This window comes from Hemitrygon akajei, chromosome 15 (genome assembly GCF_048418815.1).
Source record: "Hemitrygon akajei chromosome 15, sHemAka1.3, whole genome shotgun sequence".
NCBI classification, from domain to species: Eukaryota; Metazoa; Chordata; class Chondrichthyes; order Myliobatiformes; family Dasyatidae; genus Hemitrygon; species Hemitrygon akajei.
Window position 1 is genome coordinate 73,874,071 of NC_133138.1, and position 18,193 is coordinate 73,892,263.

The 18,193-nt window shown below is 40.7% G+C and overlaps 1 protein-coding gene across 2 annotated transcripts in view; it reads left to right on the top strand.

The window, feature by feature from the left end:
* LOC140739453 (drebrin-like) overlaps positions 1-18,193 on the top strand; it is a 198,564-nt gene that overhangs the window by 139,788 nt on the left and 40,583 nt on the right. For both annotated transcript variants that reach the window (XM_073067762.1, XM_073067763.1), the window contains exons 3-7: positions 2,140-2,252; positions 4,888-4,962; positions 12,355-12,504; positions 13,217-13,294; positions 14,871-15,022. In XM_073067762.1, the coding sequence (XP_072923863.1) occupies positions 2,140-2,252; positions 4,888-4,962; positions 12,355-12,504; positions 13,217-13,294; positions 14,871-15,022 (568 nt within the window). The remainder of the gene's footprint in view (positions 1-2,139; positions 2,253-4,887; positions 4,963-12,354; positions 12,505-13,216; positions 13,295-14,870; positions 15,023-18,193) is intronic.

Below are 18,193 nucleotides of genomic sequence, written 5' to 3' on the forward strand. Positions count from 1 at the left end.
CTTGAATGAACATAGTTAAATAGGCTGAAGTCAGCATGGTTTTTTTAAGGTGAAATATTGCCTGACAAATTAGTAGGATAGACAAAGGACGGTCAGTGGATGGTGTTTACTTGAATTTTCAAAAGTCCTTTAATAAGGTGCCACACATGAGGCTGCTGAACAAGATAAAGCCCATGATATCATTGGAAAGATACTAGCACAGAAAGAAGACTGGCTGACCGGTAATGTTCTGTCTAAGGTGTGCATGTGCACACATCTTTTGCTACTAGTGCACAAAGGAATTTAAATTGTGCACAAAGGGTTGTCATCTTTTTGGCATCTTAAGTGTATTTCATGATCATAAACAATCACGTTTCCTTTTTCTGGTTTCTGATGTGGACGATGTTGACCTTGTGGAGTTTGCAATGATTTGCCTGCAGATTTTAGCTTATTTATACAGATTTTTATTGAAGAAGTTATTGAATCACTATGTCAAATTCCAAAGAAGCAAAGGGCAAGAGGTGCAGAGGAACTGCTAGTTCATTTAAAGTGGACTGGCTTAATGAAAGTGGACTGGGTTGTTTATTATCCTTAGAATACCTTCAACTTTATTTCTACTTAAAAACTCAGTGTACACATGTTGTTGGCACTGCACAAAAAGATTGCACAGCACAAGATTTTTGCACTCGCTAGTCACTACAGAATAGAGCAAACGTTGCTGACTGGCAGAAGACCGTGGAAATAAAGGGAGCCTTTCTGCTTGGCTGCCGGTGTCTAGTGATGATTCACAGGGGTCTCTGTTGGGTCTGCTACTGTTCACATTATATGTCAAATGATCTTTGGCCAAATTTGTGAATAGTGCAAAGATAGGTGGAGGGGCAGGTAGTGTTGAGGAAGTAAGGAATCTTCAGAAGGATTTGGATAGATTAGGAAAATAGGCAAAGTGGCAGATGGAATATACTGGTGGGATGTATATGGTCATGCACTGGTAGAAGGAATAGAAGTATAGACTATTTTCGAAAGGAAGCAAATTTAAAAATCCAAGATGCAAAAGGGCTTGGGAGTCCTAGAACAGGATTCCCTGAAGATTAACTTGCAGATTGAGTTGGTAGTAAGGAAGTCCAATGCAATATTAGCATTCATTCCAAGAGGACGAGAATATAAAAGCAAGGGTGTAATGTGCTAAGGTGTTATAAGGTGTTAGTCAGACCACATTTGGAATGTTGTGAGCGTTTTTTTTTTGTTGCCCATATCTGAGAAAGGATGTGCTGGCAATAGAGATGATCCAGAGGAAGTTTACAAGCATGATGTTCCTTCTACCAGAGTGCAAGTTTTAATGTATAAAGAATGGTTGTCTCTGGGCCTGTATGCAATGGGGTTTTGATGAATGGTGGGAGGGGATCTCATTGAAACCCATCAAGTATTGGATAGAGTGGACATGGAGAGAATGTTCCAATAGTGCGACAGTCTCAGAATAGACAGATTTCCCTTTAGAACAGGGATAAGGAGATAAGATATCTATGCACATGGTTTGTTTCATCATCATTTCATTTATACACACATTCTTACAAGGCTTGATGGGGTTAATCTAAGGTTTCTTTCCTCTAGATGTGATGTCTGAATCCATGGCTCATAGTGTCAAAATAAGTGGGCTTCCATTCAGGACTAAGGTGAAAAGAAATGTCTTCAGCCAGAGGGTGGTAAATCTTTTAATTCACCACCCAGGAGAACAGTAGAGGCTAGGCCCACCATTTGTATATTTTTAGACATTAAAGAAATCAAGGATAAGTACATTAAGACTATGAAATCTAGTTTACTGAAGTGAAGCCGGGTAAGCCTGTGCAAACAGTGATGTGAAGTCTCCGATCCCAGCGACCTCCTGCCTTTCATGTGGTAAATGTCCCATTTACCACTGTTTTATTTAGCTGAGAGTTGAGCTATGCCAACAGTTCCTGGTTTTTCTTTAACTCTGTGAGCCCATGAATTAAACAGGGAGGTTGGGGAGTGATCGGTTCATTCCACAGATGTGTAATGACTAACTTGCTGGCTGTATTATTTCAAAGTGGGATCCAGCTCCGTGGAAAGGCTAAGGTTTCAATTATAAACAGCATTCATTATGTGCTCTTAAACTCTGACAAGTTTTTCCTTCTCATTGTTCAGCGGGTGGTCTGCAGGAAATCGCCACAAAGTTTGACAATCAAAGTGTGATGTATGGATTCTGTAGCATCAAGGACTCTGGTTCTGGTCTGCCCAAATATGTCCTGATAAACTGGGTAAGCAATTTTTCATGTCAGTTGCACTGTTTTTAAAGGGTTCAAATCACCAAAAATTAGTGTCCCAGATAACGTTGAGTACGGACAACCCTGCAAGTGTTCTTGCTGAAACTGAAAGCCGCAGGGACTGTTATGCTTGTGTTGGCAATCCCAAAGCTGGGGCTGGGTGAACCAGCGTGAATATGCAGACTGTTCTATTTGGAGCATTTGACTGTAAACTGAAGGAAATCACGTCCATTTCATATACTTCCAGAAAAAAAATTAACACTTAGTTATGTTAGGTCAAGCAAGTTTTAAGATAATAATTATTGCTAATGACCTATGTGCTCTAAAAATATAATTACTAGCAAGTTCTTAGCATCATCAGTGATGCATAGCCTGCTGTTAATGATGACCTACAAAAAGGCTTCAGATCTGCCTTGTGCAATCACCTGGCTGAAAGGCGGTGCTGCCCACTGCAGCTTGTTTAGGGGTGGTACCGCACTTATCGGTAAGTACTGCTGCATGCCAACTCCAGGATTCAATCCTGACCTCTGACCTTCTATGTGCAGAGGTTACATGTTCTTCCCGATTGATGGATATTCACTTCCCAGGGCCCAAAAAGATTAATGCTAACCTCAGCTTTTTAAAACAACAGAAAAACCTTTCCAAAGGGGCAGAGTTGTTCATAGCAAAGTTGAACTTCTAACCCTGGAATTCCCAACCTTGAGGTCCATGGACCCCAGGTTGGGAACACCTATTTCAACCAATATTCCTTGCTCAGTAAACAACCAAACAATTAGTTCTTGTAGGCTCAGGTTTAAGAGAATAGCCTTATGTTAATTGGCCTGCATCAAACCGGACAACACTAAGTGTGACTGACTTCAAGGAAGCTTGCAGACCAGATTGATTTTGTCACTTTGTACATCAGATATGGTCACAGGTAGAGTTGAACAATCAATAGTTGGGATATTTATGTATTCAGAGGGATAGCCCCCACAACATTAATTTTGGGTGTCTGTGATCTCTATCACTAGAAGTTTTAAGATCACCTATATGAATTACTTTGTCCCGGCAAAGGTATCTGAAAAATATCGCAATGCAGATGATGTCAACTGGTAGCAAATCAGTGTTAGAAAGTTTGTGAGGAATAACAGAAAGACATGGCAACAGAAAGAATGTCTAAAATTTATTCTTTAAACTTCAGTTTCTGCGACGGATGACTCATTCATCTGCAATGCTTTGTACATACTTTTAGTTCATAAGAATAGCACCTTTCTTTGTAGTTTCTAAATCTTTTGTAATTCAGAAATCTTTTATAAATCGGAAATCCCCAATGTTTTAAATGCGTGTTAAGAACTATTTGTCTAAATTTAAATGTGAATTATTAAAAAGAAACTAAACTATATTTAAACAACTTAATTTGCCGGAAGCATCTCCTCCTTGGTAGAGAGATGGAGCCCAGCACTCAAATAGTGGATATTGGCAGCTGAACCTTATTGCAGAGATTAGACAGGGATGGAAGGTAAACTTTGAAGAGTGGGTTAACACAATATAACCTCTCTATAATGAAGGTACCCATAGATACCTATATTGGATAGGGCTTAAAATCTCCTTTTGAGTTTAGGCTTTGCAGATGGTGAACCCTGATGCTGTGTAGCTTTTATCCCACACCCCAAGACTGCGCTGGTAAATTACTGTAAATTGCCTTGGAGTGGTATTAAGTGGCAAAAGAATTAAAGAGGAGATCATGAGCATGTGAAAGGGAACAATTTGCTATATGGACAGTGGATAGACGGGGCCTACGCACAAAAAGATGGAAAGTTACTGTTAAAAACTTTGCACAGCTTTTTAAAAGACTTAAGTAACTGAAAAGTTGGTCTAAAGCATTAACATTAAAACATAAGATATATGAATACGAGAGCTTGATTTGGTTGCCTGCGAATAAAATATGCCAGGTCCGATCCCTGGTTGTTCATGAAGAAGTTTCACTGTAATGTTGGCACAGTGGATTCCACTGTTGGGACGTAAAGAAAGAAACACTGATGAACAGGAGTGCTGCAGATTTTGGGCTTCCTCATTCATAGACATAGGCAGGAACTGTCCGTGTGCTGTAATGTTCTGTGTTCTAAGTGTGCTCTTATGTGGGCAATTGGATGCAGAGCCATTGGCAAAATACCAAAACATTATTTCAAATTTTTACTCTATTAATTATGTGCCTTTATTTTCCCTAACAGCATGTGACAGCAGTAGTTTTAAGGGAAATTATTTGTTACAGGGATGACTTGAGTTTGTGGGACATTTCCAAACCAGCCCTTAAACATTTCTGTACCTACCCCAGAGCTGGCCCCTTGGTAACTGAGGCTATGGCTGCTTGCTGCCCCTCTCTCAACATCCTCTGAAAGACTCACCAGACCTCATTCCATCATTCTTCTTCTTTCACCAGTCTCCTAAATTAATTTCCAATCTTACCGATTAATTTCACCAATCACCTAAAGGCTAATTTACCTTTCTCCTTTATGGTCAATGTGGACAATTGATTGATGTGAGAGTGGCCAGGGAGATTAATTCCCTATAAACTGCTGCAAAGGAAATTGTGTAGTTGTTTATCCGCTGCTTTGGCGCAGCTTTCACCTTTTAAATTTCTTTTCCTTAGGTGGGTGAAGATGTGGATGATCATCGAAAATGCACATGTGCTAGTCATGTTCCCACAATTGCAGACTTCTTCCAGGCAAGTGTGCTTCTCTGCATTTTTCAAATTACCCTTCATTTTGCTTAAGTAAACTGCCCGAAATACAGTTCAGTCACTGACAATGCCTAGTGAGATCAGGGAAATGATCTCCTTCACAGTTATTCAATTCATCAAGGTAAGGCACTTTACCTTGATGATGAGGCACATTATCCCTTTTTGCTCCTCACCAACTGTTCACTGGCTACTTGTTTAATTGTAGTCTGCTGCAGATTGATGAACTAAATGATTAAAATGAGAGAAACAAATTAAAATATATTTCAGTCATCTTGATCATTGGGAGCTGCTGTAATTGCAATCGTTAAGAAGCAAACCATCAAATCAATAATTAAAAGGTTTAGAAACTTTTTAACTGCTGGTTAAAGTGTATGCCTTTAAAGACCCAGGATCTAACGCTATCTGTTTGTGATGCTGCTGCAATTAAGTTTTTCATTGCACTGTACTTATGCAAATATCAATAAAGCTCAACTTCAACTTTGATTTTAAAATCTTCTGGTAATTGCTGACATAAGCTGGGATGTATAGAGTTGGTGGAGGAGTTAGTCTAGTTAGAGATTTAGTTTTATTTATGGGATGGATTTGTTTTGGGAAGATGGATGCAAGCACTCAGCTGCAGTACAATACTTGTGAAATATCTGATACTTTCAATGCTCGTTCATGAAGAGTAACTACTTGTGCAAGTAAAAAGAAAGCAGTAATAGGTTATTTGGTTGTAAAAGCAGAAATTGCTAATCATTTAAATCCTGGGCAATATTCTGCTTTGTTATTGTGATATAAAAGGAAGGTATTTATCCAATGTTGTCTCTACTGGCTCTCCTTTCCTTTACTATTTCCTTGTAGCATATTCACACTTGAATGTGTGTTGCTCCCTGATTCTCCTATTTTTCACCTGCATTTATAGTAATCAATTAACCCTATTTTTACAATAAGCAAAGAAATGTGAACTCCTGGGAGAAACTCACACATTAAGAGAATGTATAAACTTCATGGAGATGACACTCAAAACTAGAATCAGACTTGGGGTCATGGGTGTTTTTATGACAGGAGCACTTACTAGCTGTGCCAATGTATTTTGGCTCCATGTCCCTTAAATTATTCAGTATCCAAGAATGTATTGGTCTTGTTATGAAAAATGAAGCAGCTTCTCATTTAATTTTAATCTTAAATTCTCGACTATGTATTTTGAGCTGGTGATCCTAGTTTAAGTCATCTTATCTAGGGGAAATATCTATCATTTTAGGATATGCATGATTGCAAAATATCATCCTTGTAAACTCTAGAAAATATGGATATGGTCCAATCAATTTCTCCACTTAGTACAGTAGTCTGATTTGAGAAATTGATTCCAGTCAAGCTACAGTGCACTATCTAAGTTCTTCCTTGGATATGCAAGTTAAATTACACACACTACTTCAACTCACAGTCTGTAAGCTCATATCCAGTTTTAATAAAAACTACATTAAAAGGCTAAAATTCCTGCACAAGGACTTTTTGATATTAGTATCAATATCGAAAAGTCTCCATCCACTTAAAAATATTTTACTACTCCTTATCTGAAATTCTATTTCCAAAAACCTCTGAAATTTTTTTGTGTGCTGACTTGACATCACAAATGGAAAATTCCACAAGATGCTGGGGAAGTTCCCAGGCAACGTGCAGGTCTCTGCACACCACAGACAGTTCTGAGGAGTGAACTCACATATGTCATGAACTTCTGTTCATTATAAACTGTAACAAAACAGAAAATTCTGCATAATTTGAGAAAACCATCTCAATCATGTATTGTCAGCATCGGAGAGAACATATGCTGCGTAACAATAAGCTGATCATGAAACAAGCAAAGATCTATCACGATGAACTGCAAATTGAAAGTAATTGTGAATATTCAGCAGGCTGTTTGCTGAAATTTTAGAAAAGACATGGCATTATTTTTTAAGGCATCTGCTTATCACAAAAATCTAGCATCAGTAGAAGTCTACAATGCTGATTGGTTTTTATACCTTACATAATGGCATAAATTTTTAAAGCATTGCTGATAAAAATCTAGCATCAGAGCAAGTCTATGATGCTGATTGTTTTTATACCAAACATAAAACCGTAAAAAAAAAAGTAAAATACAGTATAATCAAAACACAACGTTGTAGGTGGTGACTGAAAGCTCGTTGCTGTTTGTTGTTGTTCAATAGTTGATTCAGGTATTCTCCTACTGCTGCTGTGCTCCCATTGTTACCCTGCATGCTTTATATTTTCATTACATTAATGGTGTGTAGTAATTTTTACTGTTTACATATGTTTGATGAACAAGTGTAAGACAAAGTCTGTTCACTGGTAGCACATAAATTCAGAGTTAGAAATGATGGTATGATTATTTATATCAAAATCTGAAAAATCCGAAACACTTCTGGCCCCAAGCATTTTAGATAAGGGGTCCTCAATCTGTACTTTATTTTTCCTTTGAAAATTCATATTTCTCCACATTTAATTTCATTTAATCTGTGTATGCTTTAGAACATAGAACAGTACAGCACATTACAGGCCCTTCGGCCCACAATGTTGTGCCGACCTTCAAACCCTGCCTCCCATATAACCCCCCACCTTAAATTCCTCCATATACCTGTCTAGTAGTCTCTTAAACTAGTGTATCTGCCTCCACCACTGATTCAGGCAGTGCATTCCATGCACCAACCACTCTCTGAGTGAAAAACCTTCCTCTGATATCCCCCTTGAACTTCCCTCCCCTTACCTTAAAGCCATGTCCTCTTGTACTGAACAGTGGTGCCCTGGGGAAGAGGTGCTGGCTGTCCACTCTGTCTATTCCTCTTAATATCTTGTACACCTCTATCATGTCTCCTCTCATCCTCCTTCTCTCCAAAGAGTAAAGCCCTAGCTCCCTTAATCTCTGATCATAATCCATACTCTCTAAACCAGGCAGCATCCTGGTAAATCTCCTCTGTACCCTTTCCAATGCTTCCACATCCTTCCTATGGTGAGGCGACCAGAACTAGACACAGTACTCCAAGTGTGGCTTAACCAGAGTTTTATAGAGCTGCATCATTACATCGCAACTCTTAAACTCTATCCCTCGACTTATGAAAGCTAACACCCCATAAGCTTTCTTAACTACCCTATTTACCTGTGAGGCAACTTTCAGGGATCTGTGGACGTGTACCCCCAGATCCCTCTGCTCCTCCACACTACCAAGTATCCTGCCATTTACTTTGTACTCTGCCTTGGAGTTTGTCCTTCCAAAGTGTACCACCTCACACTTCTCTGGGTTGAACTCCATCTGCCACTTCTCAGCCCACTTCTGCATCCTATCAATGTCTCTCTGCAATCTTTGACAATCCTCTACACTATCTACAACACCACCAACCTTTGTGTTGTCTGCAAACTTGCCAACCCACCCTTCTACCCCAATATCCAGATTGTTAATAAAAATCACAAAAAGTAGAGGTCCCAGAACAGATCCTTTTGGGACACCACTAATCACAACCCTCCAATCTGAATGTACTCCCTCCACCACGACCCTCTGCCTTCTGCAGGCAAGCCAATTCTGAATCCACCTGGCCAAACTTCCCTGGATCCCATGCCTTTTGACTTTCTGAGTAAGTCTACCATGTGGAACCTTGTCAAATGACTTACTAAAATCCATGTAGATCACATCCACTGCACTACCCTCATCTATATGCCTGGTCACCTCCTCAAAGAACTCTATCAGGCTTGTTAGGCACGATCTGCCCTTCACAAAGCCATGCTGACTGTCCCTGATCAGACCATGATTCTCTAAATGCCCATAGATCCTATCTCTAAGAATCTTTTCCAACAGCTTTCCCACCACAGATGTAAGGCTCACTGGTCTATAATTACCTGGACTATCCCTACTACCTTTTTTGAACAAGGGGACAACATTCGCCTCCCTCCAATCCTCCGGTACCATTCCCGTGGACAACGAGGACATAAAGATCCTAGCCAGAGGTTCAGCAATCTCTTCCCTTGCCTCGTGGAGCAGCCTGTGGAATATTCCATCAGGCCCCGGGGACTTATCCATCCTAATGTATTTTAACAACTCCAACACCTCCTCTCCCTTAATATTAACATGCTCTAGAACATCAACCTCACTCATATTGTCCTCACTGTCATCAAGTTCCCTCTCAGTGGTGAATACCGAAGAGAAGTATTCATTGAGGACCTCGCTCACTTCCACAGCCTCCAGGCAGATCTTCCCACTTTTATCTCTAATCAGTCCTACCTTCACTCCTGTAATCCTTTTGTTCTTCACATAATTGAAGAATGCCTTGGGGTTTTCCTTTACCCTACTCGCCAAGGCCTTCTCATGCCCCCTTCTTGCTCTTCTCAGCCCCTTCTTAAGCTTCTTTCTTGCTACCCTATATTCCTCCATAGACCCATCTGATCCTTGCTTCCTAAACCTCATGTATGCTGCCTTCTTCCACCTGACTAGATATTCCACCTTACTTGTCACCCATGGTTCCTTCACCCTACCATACTTTATCTTCCTCATCGGGACAAATTTATCCCTAACATCCTGCAAGAGATCCTTAAACATCGACCACATGTCCATAGTACATTTCCCTGCAAAAACATCATCCCAATTCACACCCGCAAGTTCTAGCCTTATATAGCCTCATAATTTGCCCTTCCCCAATTAAAAATTTTCCTGTCCTCTCTGATTCTATCCTTTTCCATGATAATGCTAAAGGTCAGGGAGTGGTGATCACTGTCCCCCAGATGCTCACCCACTGACAGATCTGTGACCTGACCAGGTTCGTTACCTAATACTAGATCTAGTATGGCATTTCCCCCTAGTCGGCCTGTCAACATACTGTGACAGGAATCCATCCTGGACACACTTAACAAACTCTGTCCCATCTAAACCCTTGGAACTAATCAAGTACCAATCAATATTAGGGAAGTTAAAGTCACCCATGATTACAACCCTGTTATTTTTGCACCTTTCCAAAATCTGCCTCCCAATCTGCTCCTCGGTATCTCTGCTGCTACCAGGGGGCCTATAGAATACTCCCAGTAGAGTAACTGCTCCCTTCCTGTTCCTGACTTCCACCCATACTGACTCAAAAGAGGATCCTGCTACATTACCCACCCTTTCTGCAGCTGTAATAGTATCCTTAACCAGTAATGACACCCCTCCTCCCCTTTCCCCCCTCTCTATCCCTTTTAAAGCACTGAAATCCAGGAATATTGAGAATCCATTCCTGCCCTGGTGCCAGCCAAGTCTCCGTAATGGCCACTACATCATAATTCCATGTATGTATCCAAGCTCTCAGTTCATCACCTTTGTTCCTGATGCTTCTTGCATTGAAGTACAAACACTTTAGCCCTTCTACCTTACTACTTTTACACCCTTTATTCTGCTTCTCTTTCCCCAAAGCCTCTCTATATGTTAGATCTGACTTTACTCCATGCACTTCTTTCACTGCTCTATCGCTCCGGGTCCCATCCCCCTTGCAAATTAGCTTAAACCCTCCCGAACCATGCTATCAAACCTACCTGCAAGGATATTGCTCCTCCTTAAGTTCAGGTGCAACCCATCCAATCTGTACAGGTCCCACCTTCCCCAGAAGAGATCCCAATGGTCCAAAAATCTAAAACCCTGCCCCCTGCACCAACTCCTCAGTCACACATTCAACTGCCATCTCCTCCAATTCTTACCTTCACTATCACGTAGCACTGGCAGCAATCCTGAGAACGCCACCCTTGAGGTCCTGTTCTTCAGTCTTCTGCCTAGTTCCCGAAACTCACACTTCAGGACCTCATCCCTCTTCCTGCCTATGTCGTTGGTACCAACATGTATCACGACTTCTGGTTGCTTTCCCTCTCGTACCAGGATGTCATGCACCCGGTCAGAGACATCCCGGACCCTGGCACCCGGGAGGCAACAAACCATGCGGGTGTCCTTCTCATGTCCACAAAATCCCCTGTCTGCTCCCCTGACTATAGAGTCTCCAATGACGACAGCTCTCCTCTTCTCCGTCCCACCCTTCTGCATCACAGAGTCAGACTCAGTGCCAGAGACCCTGCCACCGTGGCTCACACCTGGTCGGTTATCCTTGCCAACAGCATCCAGGACGGTAAACTTATTATTCAGGGAAATGGCTAAGGGGGTGCTCTGCACTACCTGTCTACTCTCCTTCGCTTTCCCCCCTTGGTCTGTCACCCAACGACCTGCTTCCGGCAGCCTAGGTGTGACTACCTCCCTGTAGCTCTCATCTATGACTGCCTCATTCTCCCTTATGAGTCGAAGGTCATCCAGCTGCTGCTCCAGATTCCTCACACAGTCTTCCAGATCGCCCAGCCGCATACACTTCCGGCAGATGTGACTCTGCGGGAGAAGGGAGTTCCCCCAAGACTGCCACATCTCACAGGAGAGGCACATCATCGTCTCAAGAGGCATTGTAAAGACGAACTGGGAGCAAGCACGTCCTCCGCCTCTTCTCGTCGAAGCCTCTCGAGTCAAAGCCTCAAATCTCCACTCCTTCACTGGTCGCTTTCCCTTTACAGACCCCTTGTGTTCCCCTGACACCGTCACTTTCCAACCTGGCCACCCACCATATTTTTTAAAATTCATTTTTGGGGGATCTTGACATTGTTAGCAAAGCCAACATTTAATGCCAATCCCTCCATGGCTTTCAGAAGGTGATAGTAATCCATCCTTTTGAATGACTGAAGGTGTTCCTACGTTGCCATTGTTTAGGATTTGAACCCTGTGATGATGAAGAACCAGAAATGTATTCCCAAAATCACAATGGTCTGCAACTGGAAGGAGAAACTGCAAGAGGTTTTGCTCTCGTGAGGTGGCCTTGTCCTTATTGGTGGTTGAGATCCCAGTTTTGAGAGATATAATTTAGATAATTTATACACAGTACCTTCATTTAATAAATTTAAGTAGGTGAGCCTCAATTGCTGATCCTTGCAGAATCCCAAAAATATTTATTCCAATCTGTTTGCCAGTTAACCAATGACAAACTCTTGACTGCTAAGTTAGTGTCTACTTGTGCACTACCTTACTGAATGTTTTATGGGAAGTATTGGGTTGCCCTTAATACCACTCAAAAATTTCTTCACAATCTTGCTTTCATAAATCTGTGGTTATTTGGTCAGTCATATTTGCAGATGTCCTACTCAAAAGAGATCCCTAGCATTTGTCCTGCTATTAATGTCAATGTAAAGTAAATGAAGTTTAGCAACATCCTCAAGCAAGAATCAAGTCTTTCAAGGTGTGGAGATAATGAAAGACAATCGGCGGGAAGAAGTTTTATTCAGTACTTTCCAACTTCCTTCAAAAGTTTCTACCTGATATTTACCCTCTTTACCTACTCTTTTCCCAATTCCAATCAGGGGGCAAATGTTATTGTTAATGCCAGCAGTCCTGAGGATGTGGATTCCACCGCTATCCGGCAGAAGTTGACTAATGGCACGATGCATGTTTCAAGCCCAGTCTTGCGCCGACTCCACCTTAAAGAGGATGAAGACTTGTTGGGTCCAGTGGTGAGTAAAAGACAGTATCTGACGATAGCCAAGGCATAAGGTGCTGGAGACTGCCAGTGGAGCTTTCGAAGTGCAGGTTTTCGGTTAATAAAAGTTATTAGCTTGAATGTTAAATAAATATCCTGCATTCAAAAGCAAGCAACCATGGCATATATTCAAAGATAATAGAGCCTGAGTGAAAAATGTTCCATTTACTGTTTGACTGTATTTAACTAAAGTGTATTGGGAATGGGAAAGGTTGAATAACCAGTTTATAGAAACAACTGGATTTTACTTTGAACTTTGAAAAACTAAGCACCTTGGGAGCAGGTGTGCTATTAGTGCTGAATTGTCTCAGTATTATTTGTGTAAGGGGATAGCTAAGGGGTCACTGATTTGGAAAATTTAGTCTTTAAATTTTAATTCTTTAAAGTGTGATGATTGTGATTGTGATACATTTATCAGTCTCGAGGTATTCAACAATGTACGAATTAGGATTCCTAGTACCTGACTTCAATAATAGAAGTCTATCAAAGTCTAAATAGGAGGTGTGTAGAACCAGAGATATTTAATTTCAACTTATTTCTATATATCGAATGCCTGTAGATTAAATAATTAAATTTGAAAGTCCCACTATTTCCTGCAAACAATTTGTCTTTCAGTGACAGTAATCTGCATCTTTCAATGACAGTTGGGTTTTTTTCCTTCCTTTAATATATGTTCCCTGTTGTAGGGAACAACATACCAAAAGACCAATGCTGCAATTGAAATGAAACGAATCAACAGAGAATTATTCTGGGCACAAGCAAAGGTACAACTCATCATAATCTTTAGACATTTACCAACTGAGAGAAATTTCATTTTAGTAAAGTTCAGATTCTTTATTACCTTTCTGCTACATAATGTTGTTTCATTAAAATTCTTGTCTAAGGAATATAAGGATTTTATTAAAGTCTGGTCGAAAGAATTAGCACTTTCTTTAGTAACTTTTGCTGACTGGATTTTCTGCATTTGCCATGATTAGTTGTTTGTCGCAGATCTGATTTAAGCTTTTTGCACTTGTTCCAAATATGTTCATAAATTCAGGCACATAATCAATCGTTTTACTTTATGACTTTATATAAGGATGAACTTTCAAAATGATTGCAAAACACAACTAGCCATTGGCACCAGTGTGGTAGATTAATTTCATCTGTGAAACTTTGTGTCTAATAATTCTTATCGACTTGAATAACAATTTCCTTAAGAGCCAGAGCGGATCCCATATCACTGCATTTATTTAGAAGTGTGCACTAGATTAAAGATTGACTTTAAAGATAAGTGATTGGAAATTGTAAAGTCACTGTGACAATGTGTGGCATAAGTGTAAAGTACGCTGTTATTATTTGGAGAGGCTGATTAACACAACAATCAGAGTGACAGTGCTTAGCAATGTATTTAAACCATTTTAAAGTTGGAAAGGATACCCATATAATTTATTTGATGACAGTAGAAACCATGATATTTGTCTCCTCCTTTATCTCCCAACCCTCACTGGAAAACTTGCAATGTTTTCTCGAATCTAGTTTCTGGAACTACTGCTGTATCAGTCCAATTCACACTTGCTCTTTTTGTTTTCTGAAAATGCTGGATTGTCATTAGAATACATGGAAGCATTTCGGTAATGTCAAATGGACCCCACAAGCATACGGCACAAGCTATAAAAATGTCCTCACCATGTTTGACATCTTCCCTTATGTTTTTCACTAAATTTTCCCTTCACCAGTACATTTGGGATATCAGATGAATCTCTAACCTGATTGGTGAAAGTTAATAATTAGAACAGAAACAATCAACCTAAAATTTAAATATAAAAATGCTGTTAACAGTCAACAGGCCAGGCAGCATTTGTGGGGGTAAAAGAACAGAATTGATGCCCCAGATTGGGGCTCTCTCTCTCTGTGGAGCTAGTGGGATCATTGTTGTCTAGTGGAGCAAGGTTTGAAAGCCAAATGCCCTCCACCTATTTTTGTCTCTCTGTGAAAGTCAATTTTAAAACTGCAGATGCTGGAAATCTGAAATAAAAGCAGAAAATACAAGAAAAACTCAGCAGGTCAGGCAACTTCTGTGGAAAGAGAAACAGTTAACATTACATACGTTGGGCCCTTCAGTGGAGGTGTACCAGATCTGAAACACTGTGCTATATGCTCTGCCAGGTTCTCTAGAATCTTCTGATTTTATTTCTGTTTGGTCTGTCAATGCAAATCATTTTCCTTCCATTAAGTATGAAGTAACTTCTATTCTGTCTTGAAAAGTGCACCATCCATATATCGTTGGCCCTTTTCTCTTGAACTACTGCACATTTCACTTCCAATCTCACATGTTTTTGCTATTTTCCCTCTCTCTAGAGAGAGGAGGAGCTGAGAAAAGAAGAGGAGCGCAAGAAAGTGATTGAAGAAAGAGAAAAATTTGAGAGAGAGAGAATGGAGCAAGAGAAGAAAGAGCAAGAAGATAGAGAACAAAGATACAGAGAACGAGAGAAACAGATTGAGGAAGAAAGGTATGGTTTATATTTGGAATGCATGTTCTAGACATATGGATAATTGTCTTGAAGTCAGTGCTGTGAGTTTCTGAAATCTTGATGTCTGTTTCCCAGAGTTAATCATCTCTGTGCAGTAAAGCTACTTTGAGATGGCTGATAATAGTTCAGTGATTCTGAAGAGAGAGGGGATAACAGCATGGAATGATTATAGGCTGGTCTACTTTGCTTGAAAGGGTGCTGAGATCTTGTGACTTTTCTGACATCATCCAATGACAAATAGAAATACTTTTTCTAAGCTGTTGTAATCTTTTAAATTGCTGCCAATAGTTATTTGTGATTCAAACACAAAAACACTTTTTCCTCTGTTTTGCTTAAATGTCCTTGTGCAAAGTATGTCAGACACGTAGGAAATTAACTGATGGTCCCTCAGGAATAGGAGTATCCAATCAGCCCATGGCTATGTGCTGCCTGCAGATAAGCCTGATCACTCTATGTAATTAGTTCCAAAGTAAGTCATCGTTAGCTGCACACATCAGGAAGCCGAAGATCATAACATGTTGGCATTACTTCAAGTTAGGAAATGTGTATTGTACCTCAGGAGGTGCAGGAAGTGAATCCAACCCAAAAAGCAGTGAAGAATGATACCTCATGAGAGATTTATGGAAAAAGGAGATGCCCGATAGCTACGTGGGTAGGTGATACTTCCAACCCACAGTTCTTGGCTACTATGAGTTAATAGCTGTGGAATTCAATGGCAGAAGTCTAGCCCTGAGACCTGGATGTGTGCTAACCTTTGGGTATTTTAGTCCCTTTTAAACAGTATTGGTGATGGTTTCTTTGTGAGGCCATGAGAAGGGTATAGCTGGCGAGTTGATTTCCAGAATTGTGGAATTGGTGCCAAATCAGCACATTCGCTAATCAATATGATCTGTCTAATATGTAAATATTCTATTCTCATTAGCTTTATGCGCACTTGTGCTTCCACCCTTAAGGCATGTGGCAGGATATGTTCTGTACATGGTTTTCACAAGTACGTATGTGTAATTGACCAGCACCTATAGTACCAATCATCAGGCACTGCCAAGTTCGATTTTGACCCACTGGAATGTACAGCTAGACAGTCGAGCTGGTGGTTAATACAACTTGCCAGGCAGGACTGAGTTATCTCTAGGTCTGAGAGGAAGTTGTTATTGTATATCAAGTCATAAAACAGGGCCTTCAGCCCAAAGTCCAGGCCAAACATGGTGCCCACCCATCTAGTGCCAATTTCTGGCAGTCGGCCCATAGCCTCTGAGCCCCACCCCTCCATGTACCTGTCCAAATGCTTCTTAAATGATACTTGCCTCAACCCCTTCATCTGGCAGCTTGTTCCACATACTCGCCATCCTCCGTGTGGGGAAATGTTGTCCCTCAAATCCATTTTAAATCTTTCCCCTCTCATCCTATATCTATGCCCCTTTGTTACGAATGACAAAGATCCCAACACCATTCCCTGCGGCACACCACTTGTCACTGGCCTGTGTTCCGAGAAACGGTCTTCAACGACTGCCCTCTGCCTCCTGCCTCTGAGCCCTTTTTTGATATCTGAATGCTTGACACCGTGCGAGTTTATTCCCCAGCATTACACTTTATTCATTCATCATTCTGTTCACGTTTTCTCTTATTGTGTATTCACGTGGGGCGGCGCGGTAGCATAGTGGTTAACACGATGCTTCGCAGTACCAGCAACCCAGGTTCAATTCCTGCCACTGCCTGTAAGGAGTCTGTACGTTCTACATTGCATGCATTTCTTCTGGGTGCTCTGGTTTCCTCCCACAATCCAGTTGATAGGTTGATTGATCATTTTGGGAGAATGCCGGACGGCGTGACTTGAAGGGCCTAATCTAAATAAATAAAAATATCTACTTCAAGTTCTTATAAAGACTAAATGCTTGAAACTTGTTATGGTTCTTAAAATCTAACTGCTTCTCTCCCTCTGATCGAAAACCAGTGATTTACTCCTATTGCCCAGAACCCAATTAGACATGCAATTCCTTTGATTTTAATAGTATTCTGAATTAATGTATGATTTCTTAAAGAATTTGATTGAATTTGTGCTATGAAAACAGATATTTATCTTATCATATGGTTGAAGCAGGGAAGTTTCTTACACCTGTCTGGAATATTATATTAACGTAATGGATTTATTATTAGATAAGGAGAGGCAGAAATGTTTATCATCATGACACTTGTCTGATCTGTACTTACTGTCCACTATGCCACTGGCATTTAGGGCAGCAATGAAGGTTCTCCATTTCTGACAGTATTCAGGGCTTCCTTCATGTCAGTAGCTTCCTCTTGGCTTTCAGTGCAGTCAGTCACGCAAGTCCCAGGTAGAGACTAAGGAACACTGTCGCACTCAGACGTAGAAGGATTCTTCATTGCTGTTTCCATAACAATCTTGTTTAGCCCTGAGCTAAACCCCCAAACCTGGAGGACCGGTAGACCACTCTTAGTCTGTCTTCTACCCTTTGATATATTTGGCATGGGTGACCCTACCAAGAGCCAAAGCATAAAGCCCTGACTCCAGACAACATAGCTCTCCGGGTCATTGAGGCACACAAGCCTGCAAACCACAAGAAGGTTGAGGTCCTCTTAGAGGTGACTGGGTTCACTGAGGAAAGGGCCACTGGAATCGGCTGAGGTGGGAATCAAAATGAGAGCTTGAAGTATCTGTAGTCTAAGTATGCAAGTGTATTACTGCAAGTATAGCCCATGAAAGACCAAGTAGGGAATGTGAGTATTTGTCTGTTGTGGAACATCAAAAACACAAGTTTATGAATCCATAAATCCAAACCAATTTGTATTTTAGCATATAAATGTCATGTATTAGAGATTTAATGCAGAGAAACGATGGAATAGAAAAGATAATCCGGCTTCTAAATTGGAAGGAAACAAGGGAGGAGGAAGACAGAAACTATGTTGGAATGAAAGAGTTAACAGTCAGAAGTACTGCATATCTGCAGTATTGTTGGTGATAGATCATCATGGAATGAATTGACTAGACATTTCCTTGTGCAACTCCACAAAAGAAACCTTTGCTCTTCTGTTACAAATCAGCTCAATCCAAGGAGAGCAATATTGCACACATTTCTTAGTGTCTAACCACCTATCGGGAAATTTAACTCCTGACCTCTCAGTGGGATTTTC